General features: G+C 37.1%; 1 protein-coding gene across 1 annotated transcript in view; it reads right to left on the bottom strand.

Annotated features, from left to right (window-relative positions):
• Window positions 1–9,284, bottom strand: part of LOC105554736 (tyrosine-protein phosphatase non-receptor type 13-like) — a 103,143-nt gene that overhangs the window by 58,811 nt on the left and 35,048 nt on the right. The window contains exon 2 of the mRNA XM_012001308.1: window positions 4,642–4,761. Within this exon, the coding sequence (XP_011856698.1) occupies window positions 4,642–4,756 (115 nt within the window). The 5' untranslated portion in view covers window positions 4,757–4,761. The remainder of the gene's footprint in view (window positions 1–4,641; window positions 4,762–9,284) is intronic.

Below are 9,284 nucleotides of genomic sequence, written 5' to 3'. Positions count from 1 at the left end.
CCACCGCGCCCAGCCTATTCTATTATCTTTTTAACTGTTTATTGAAATTACTCATTTCATTAATTATTCTTTTATTTATTAAATACGGAATCAGAAGTGATTACTTATAAAGGGATTTATATCCTTGCCTGAGTGAGGGAAATTCAGTCTCTTCCTCTGACTAATCAATCAATCTAACACCTTAAAACCTCAAGATTCGAAAGAGCTGTTTTCTGCAGAAAGCAACAGTTCCATAACAACAACAACAACAACAAAATACTGTTTTGGACAATTACTACAGGTGTAAGCTAAGTTTTCCAAGGTAGCAATAACCTCACTTCTAAAGATTATTCATAAAAAGCAAGAGAATAGCATTTTTTTAATTATGTAGGAACACTGAGCTCCTACATGAATTCATCCATGATATAAAAGTTAAAATCTTAAATGTATATATGTTTTTCTGACATAAGCTAGGATTCTCAATCGGTTAAAAAGATGAAGTGGGCCAGGCGCGGTGGCTCCCGTTTGTAATCCCAGCACTTGAAGAGGTTGAGGCAGGTGGATCACCTGAGGTCAGGAGTTCAAGACCAGTCTGGTCAACATGGTGAAACCCCGTCTCTACTAAAATTAGCTGGGTATGGTGGCACATGCCTGTAATCTCAGCTACTCAGGAGGCTGAGACACAAAAATCACTTGAGCCCGGGAGGTGGAGGTTGCAGTGAGCTGAGATTGCACTACTACACTCCAGCCTGGGTGACGGAGTGAGACTTCATCTCAAAAAAAAAAAAAAAAGAAAAGAAAAGAGAAGATAAACTGAAAGGCATACAACTGAGAAATCATAACACAGGAAGATTCTTAGTAAAAGTTTCCCAGAACTTTTATTTCAATAACTACAATTAACTTCCTAATTAAAGAACAGCAACTCCTCAGCTAGGTAAAAATAAAATCTAGCTATCTACTATTCACAAAAAGTATCTAAATTACAGCACAGAGGATGTGAAAATAAAGGAAGGAGGAAAGCGATACTAGAGATAGGAAAGGTGGGTAAATGTCAACAAAAATGACGCAAAGGTGGCAATATTAAGAGCAGATAACAGAATTTATTGCAATGACTTGTAGAAAGAAAAAAACTTTATATTAATAAAATATCTTGTCCATTTATATTAGTTATTAGCCATCACATGTATCACACAAAATTGCATGAAAATAAGTAACTACAGAAGAAGACAGACAAAAACAATCATAGTGGGAAGTTTTGACTATCCCTAGGAATTTGACAGATGAAGAATACAGACTAATAAAGTTTAAAAAAAGTGTAAGCACAAACATTAACGAGCTTAGGCTATAGCCTAGGAATAGACAGTACGATTCTTTTCAAACCACAGAATATTTACAAAGATCGATCATGTGTAAGATCACAAGAAAATCTCAAAAAATACTATCTTATGATTTCTCAGGGTAGTCATACAGAATGCATGTTTTAGTAACCACAAGGCAACAAAACTAAGAAACTTACACCAAAAGAAGAACCAGTTTTCATCATCACCTTCATCTACATGTTTAGCAGTGCATGAATATCAAAAATTTTACATTTTCCCTCCTCTGAAGAGCGGTTCATTTAAAGATGGTGTCTTTCAACAAGGCCATGCTTAGATATCATTATCCTATGAATAATAACCATAGCAATTTTGCTTTTAAAAATGGAAAGCCTTCAATTGCTGGGAGGCTCAAAAATATGAAGAAACAGACAATTTTCTTGACCTTTGTTCAATAATACCCCAATAGAAATGCTTATTTCCAGCTCCCTCTTATAGGAATGTCAATAGCATGCTTGCACTCATATTCTGAAAAAGAAATGGGAGCAACGTGCAAGTTCAAGATGATACGGGGGAAAAGTCATTGACAAGAAAGCATTTTTAAAAAACAAATAAACTTCTTGGACACCATTATATTTTACCCGCTTTTTTTCCCCCACCACTCCCAGTGTTACGCATAAGGACTCTACGAGAGAACTAAGACAACCACCATTCATTCATAAAATAAAAAAACTAATAATTATTTTACTTCAATTCGTTACAAGAGTCAGGAGAAGAACTTGTGACAAAAAGATATTGTGTGATCAAATATATGAAAAGATACTGTGTAATCAAATACAAAGAATGAAAACTGATAAATTTCTGATAAATTAAATCAAATAAGAATTTGTTTCCTCCAAATACATAGAAATTTCCAATTGGCAATCATGACAATTGGTAATCTTCAAACTGCCAAAGAAACCAAATTCAATCTCTCTGTATTACTGATAATACTCTGTGAATTAGACTGGAGGCCTTATGCTAACCAGCTCCTATTGCACAGCATTTAAGACACAGCTACCTCATAATTAATTTTATAATACATCTGGTAAGTCTTTTAATTATAATGTGCCAATATGTTATGCAATAATTGCCTCTCAATGACAACACCTTTATATTCATTTGATCTCTATTAACATTATGAAATGTGAAAACAAGGAAAAACCCTTAGGTACTTACAGTATGCAAGATGCTTTATATTCTATGAGTCATGGCCTGGGCAATAATCCTGCCATTAGTATAAAAAAAAGAGGTATTCTCTCTTCCTCCTCTGAATATCTGTAGTACTTATTGTCTATGTCACTCATTTGGCACATTGTTTTGAAGTGGTAAATTTGCAGTTGTGTCTTTTATCTGAATAAATTCCTTAAGGGCAAAAGTGACACCTACTTATTCAGATCTTCCACACAATACCTCACAAGTAGAAAGTATTTCTTAAATATTAATTGACAATTATTAATTGACTAAATAATGCCATCAACATATCTTTCCTTCAATAACACCTTTGGAGCACAGCTACATTCTGAATACTCTGGAGTGTCTATACTTTCCAATTTTCTGAAAATTTTCTGGAAAATAAAGTAAAGCAAACAAAGCAATAATGTTTATTTAAAATAGCCAGATTTTTGGTTGTGATATTAGATCAAATGAATAAATGTTCTTTAAATTAATACTAACTTTAATTAAAGATCATCAGACATAAAGGTTATAGCACCAATGCATGGGCCCTAACACTGTTTCTTCACAATCCTGTCTCTGAATTAAAAAACAACAACAAAAACAACAAAGCTTTACTACCTGTCCCCAAACACTCTTCCCCTGTCTCTATACTTTCCTGTACTCAATCAGTAATTATCCCTACATCTTTCCAAAAGGTTCCCATGGCTCCTGGTCTTTAGCAACTCTATCCTATAAATGGTTCTCAAACTTTAGCATGCATCGGAATGTCCTTGAGGGCTTGTTAAAACACAAATTGCTGGGCTGTACCCCCAGAGTTCCTTATTCAGTAGGTCTCTAATGTATGTTTTATTGTTGCATTTCTAACAAGTTTTCAAAAGATGCTAATGTTGCTGGTACCACGCTTTCAGAACTATCACTACCCTCAATCCTTACTTATTTCTGTCAGGCTTTTTTGTGCCTGATATATGCATTCAAATCAATTTTAGAGACTGATTCTTTAGATGAAGCTTGGTTTTTTCACCTACTATTCTAAATAAGTTTTGGTCACGTGCTGTGAATGGCAAACACCATCTTCATGTGCAACTTCTGGCATGATATCAAATATTTCTGGACAACCAAAGGATGACTCTAACTTTTCTAACTCCACAATGCCACACAACCATCTGGACCAAGAGATCCCCTCTACAGGGAAACACCAAAATACTTGTTGACCCTATGTTATTCCAATTTAGAGTAACAGGGATGCCTATATTATTCTCTCTACCAGATCTTTTCCCCCTCCCTCTCACCTGGTTAACTTTTCTTTTGGGTCTTAGCACAGGAATGACTTGTGTAGGAGAGCCTTCCTTTTCTGCCCCATGACCAAGTCAAATCCTCCTATTATGACTTCTCAGAGAGTCACTGAATCCCTCCCTTTTAGCCCTTGTCATGGCGGCATTTTTACATTTGTTTATACAGTACAAATGTGTGTGTGTGTGTGTGTGTGTGTGTGTGTGTATATAATTTTTATTTATTTATTTATTTATTTTTTGAGATGGAGTCTCATTCTGTCACCCAGGCTGGAGTGCAGTGGTATAATCTGGGCTCACTGCAACCTCTGCCTCCTGGATTCAAGTGATTCTCCTGCTTCAGCCTCCTGAGTAGCTGGTATTACAGGCGCCCACCACTACACCGGCTGAATTTTGTAATTTCAGTAGAGATGGGGTTTTACCATGTTGGCCAGGCTGGTCTCAAACCCCTGACCTCAAGTGACCCCCCAACCTCAGCCTCCCAAAGTGCTGGGACTACAGGTGTGAGCCACCATGCCTGGTCCAAATATTTTATTAATAGCTATTTTCCACATTGAACTGTGAGCTCTAAACTGAGAGGAACTGTTTTGGTTGCAATCACCATTACACTTTTGCTGCCTGGTGCAATGTTGGGCACATAGAAGATATTCTAACAAATATAGATAATAGCTGAGCTTTTTCAGCCCTAAAAGAGGTAAGGAAAGTATTCCTTTCATACTCTGCCAAAGGCACAGGAATAATGAAACAAAAATCTAATCTCTGACCCTGTATCTGTATTTTAGCTACCGAATACTGAAACAACAACAACAACAGCAGCAGCAGCAGCAGCAGCAGCTTACCTTTTCTGAATAATTCTTGGAGACTTTCGGCACTTTGATTTAATACAGCCCATATTTCTTCCTCCTGAAGTGGTCCACCCCGAACCTCCAGGGCCTCAGCTAGTGACACGTGCATATTACCTGGGAAACAAAGGTAACAGATAGTTGATGCATCAGCAACTTAACTGTACTTGCAGTAGTGAAAGCTCTACATCAGTGATGACAGACTATAAGCCCCCTGTCTGCCTAATTTCTCAATATGGCTATCAATCTAAATGTTACCTTAAACTCATAGAAGGTAAAGGAATTGGAGGGAAAAATCCTCAAACAACCACTTGCCCAAGCCCAACACGGTCAACTTCAGAGACAGAACTGGAGAATGGGGGTGGTGACTATTTCATGGAAAAAGGCAGAGACCCCAGGGTACTAGGAGGCACAAAAATACAGATCATAAACCAAAGCAGTCAGACTGAACTGAATGAAGGCCTTTCAGATTTCTGTTCCAGGTTTCATCCTATCCATCCCAGATATAAAAGTAGAGAGAAATAGAGAGGAGAACCTATAGCCATGGTAGGGGAAGTTGGGAATAAGATGGAACACATTTCTTCCATTCTTTAGTTGATTTCTATTATCTCCTATATATACTGTAACTGTGTATCTTGCACTAAATGCAATTAAGTATTTCCAGACCCAGTTTTGTTGGCAACTCACCATTTTCCCTGGGAAAGTCACTTTTCCGTTAAACCTCTGTTTCCCTATTGTAACACAGGAATGATAGTAACAATAAAAATGTCATTTTGGGTGGCTATGACAAGGGAAGTGGTTATGCTTGTGAACATGCTTTGATATATGATTCTACAGACGGTGAATTAATAAAAGATCAGAAAAGTGTCTGTCCTGAAATTTTTGTCAGGTCAATTTTTCCAATGGCGTTCAATTAAGTAGATGATATACTGATAAAACTTAAGATTTTCTATGGAGCTTAATAAACCTATTTTTACGTTAAAAGAGGAAAATGTAACTAGTTAAAATCCTTTTATATAAATTTTCCTAAATTGACACAACTTGAAAATTGTTCTTTAGAGTGATTCGTAAGATTTCTACCCAGACAAAACCAATTTACGCATAACGTATATAGTATATTTCTATTGTAAGGGAGAAGCAGATTTGGAAAAGAAGCCAAATAAGGAGTTTAAAAGTTAACCTATAAAAACATCTGTTTTAGATAAAAGTTGACTTTGTTTACTCAACTAACAAGACAAGCTACTATTTTCTTTTAATTTAGATTTATGATACTTAATCCTGACTGAAAAAAGCAATTCCAACTATAAATGAGGCCAGTCTTGTCCTTTCACTTTCCTTTTTAAATGTTTACTAAAACATTTTATGCTTAAAGTCTGCCTCCAGGGTGTCTACTTATATACACAATGTGATAGTTAAAAGGAAAATATAAGATACTACTTTAAAAAAGCCAAAAGCGCTTTTACTTAGGTTGTACAAGAAGTGCGATTATTTATTTAGATACCCTGCCCACGCCAAAGTCTCTAGGTTCTCATTGACTTTATGATATAATAGCATATTTATTCAAGAGAAAAAAGTAGAAGCTTCATTCCTTTCTAAAGATATGTGAGTTATCTTCTACATGAAAAGTATTAATAAACTGGAAGTTTCAACAGAGGGATCAGATACTATTAGCAATCAGATACCAACATGACTTGTAAGAAGGACTACCTTGTAGCAAATTTCCAAAGTAATATGTCTGAGAACTGGTTAGATAGCTCTAAAGCCTATACTCAGGGTATAAAGAGCAGAGCAAAGATTGCACAAGAATTTCTTTGAAGAGAGTTGTGTGCTGATTTTCATGTCTCCTCCAAAGTGGGAGGGATGTGGAAAGGTGCCTTCCTTTCACCTCAAGCCAGTGAAAGAAGCTTCAATGGGACCCCTGGGAGTCCTTGATACATGTTCCCCGGAGTTAGTGGAGGGCACAGCAGACAGTGCCTAATACACACTTTAGGAATCTAAAGGTGTTGTCTATCACTCTGAGGCAGCAACAAGAGGTAGACAGGCGAGGGCACACAAGAGTGAGCAGGCGTACTGTATCAGGAGCCAGCTATACTTCCACTGCTCAGGATAAGAGAGTGGCAAGGAAGCACGGCCACACAGAGGGCCAGTCTGGACCCATACGAAATCCTACCCAGAGGATTAAAATGTCCTAAAATTTAGATAGTGGCAGTGGTTGCACAAAAATTCTAAAAATCACTAAAGATACACTTTATAAGGGTGAAGGCTGAGCATAGTGGCTTACGTCTGTAATCCCAGCAATTTGGGAGGCTAAGGCAGGAGGACTGCTTCAGGCCAGAAGTTCAAAACCAGCCTGGACAACACAGGGAGACCCACATCTCTACAAAATATAAAATTAGCCGGGCATAGTGGTGCCTGTTGTAGTCCTAGCTATTAGGAGGCTGAAAAGGGAGGCTCACTTGAACCCAGGAGTCTGAGGTTACAGTTAGCTATGATCATGCTTCTGTACTCCAGCCTGGTTGACAGAGTGAGACTGTTTCTAAAAAACTAAAAATAATTTTTTTAAAGGGTAAGTTTTATTGTATGTGAAGTATATCTCGAAAAGCTGTTTAAAAAATTCTACCCAGAGTTCCACCCAGAACTCTGGTTGGAAGTACCCAGACCAGCACCAAGAAAAAGGAAGAAGGGAGGAGGAGCAGAGAAAGGAGGGGAAAAGAAGAGAAGGGAAAGAAGAGGAGAAAGAGAAAGAAGAAGGATTCAAATTAGAATTATTTCTACTGTGGAATGGCCTGAAAGAAAACTAGGCTGAGGGCTAGAAGGGTTAGGGGTTACTGGCTAGCTGGAGGGAAAAATTTCTGTAGTGTCACATGTAGTATAGTTCCAGTGAAAGACTGTGAAGAACCCACAAAAGTACACACAAGAAAAAAGGGCCAGCCTTAAACACATATGAAGTTCAAAAACAGTAAAGCAATTTCACAACAGGAGTCTGGTAAAAATAACAACAAAAACTGTTTGCCTCGCTTTCTCTCTTCTTTAGATTCTGTTGGGGTGAGATATAGCAACTTGCCAGTGAGTGAGGAGAAAAGTAACAAAAAGAGAAGCTAATCACACTGTCTTCCATCTATAGATAATATTAGCTAGGGAAGGGAAAAGTTTTAGCTCTGAATGGACATTGAAATGTTGGTTAATATACTGACTAGGTACTTTTTTTTTTTTTTTTTTTGAGACGGAGTCTAGCTCTGCCGCCCAGGCGGGAGTGCAGTGGCCGGATCTCAGCTCACTGCAAGCTCCGCCTCCCGGGTTCACGCCATTCTCCTGCCTCAGCCTCCCGAGTAGCTGGGACTACAGGCGCCCGTCACCTCGCCCGGCTAGTTTTTTGTATTTTTTAGTAGAGACGGGGTTTCACCGGGTTAGCCAGGATGGTCTCGATCTCCTAACCTTGTGATCCGCCCGTCTCGGCCTCCCAAAGTGCTGGGATTACAGGCTTGAGCCACCGCGCCCGGACAGACTAGGTACTTTTAATTATGGAGTTTAAGTGACTGTAGTCATTAGTATTACCAAAGGGCAAGGAAGGAATTATGGACCTGAGTTTTTATATAGAGGCAGAACTTCCTCTGGTGAAATAAGGGAGGAAGGAACGAAGGAAGGAAAAAAGGAGAACAAAATAACTTGCTTATGATGATATCTTATGTATCCCATTGTAAAACCAATATGTTGGCTTTATATATACATACACACACACACATATATATGTGTATATATAGAGAGCACAAGAGACAGACTAGGTTTTAAATCCTAAGATACTGTTTTTACTTACTCTTTAAAAATAAATTGGATTTTAAGATATAATTATTCCCTATAAATAAAAAAATGAAAAGGTTAAAAGTAACTTCTCACACAATAAAATTTTTTCAGCAATTAATTTTTCTAGCTACAAACATTACTAATTATATGTCTGTTGTTTGATTGAATAGGGTATAAATTATAACAATACCCTGTTAATTTTTATTTAAACTTTTTTTTGTATATTCAATATAGGATCTTTATGAACATTTCTGGTTAGAACTTCTTAGAACTCCAAAACATAGACAGGAACATTTGTTTTTCAAAGTTATCATCAAGCTATCAGAATAGATTTAATATTTTTAATTTACAGCTTTGCTAAACAAGAACTTAAAGACTTTTTTTTTAAACTGCCTCACTCTGATCACCCAAGGTCAGAATTTAATGTAGTATTACAGCAGCTTTCTAGAAAACAAACAACAAAGCTATCAGCTTATAAATTGCCTACTAGCACCATCTTTCTCTCTTACATATGTTTATTTACCGTTATAATAGCACTTCAGATCATTAGCTCCAAAGATAACAAGGGAATGAAGGAAATGCAGAAGTTGAAGAGGAATGCAAAAAAGAAAAAAGAAACTGGAGGAAAAAAGCTTGAAGTCAACCAACAGATGAGGACAGAATTAGTTACGAAAATTTTTTAAAGCCTGTTGCTTCAATTGTTTCCTTTAGACACAGTACTAGATAACTTGGGAGTACAGATGTATGACAGGCATTATCACATTAACCTATGACAAAGGCTAAATTTTACGATAAACATAGCCATATTATTTACTTTTATTCTCTTGAAAGTTATATGC

This window comes from Mandrillus leucophaeus, unplaced genomic scaffold (assembly GCF_000951045.1).
Source record: "Mandrillus leucophaeus isolate KB7577 unplaced genomic scaffold, Mleu.le_1.0 Scaffold658, whole genome shotgun sequence".
NCBI lineage: Eukaryota > Metazoa > Chordata > Mammalia > Primates > Cercopithecidae > Mandrillus > Mandrillus leucophaeus.
This window is presented reverse-complemented; position numbering and strand designations above follow the sequence as displayed.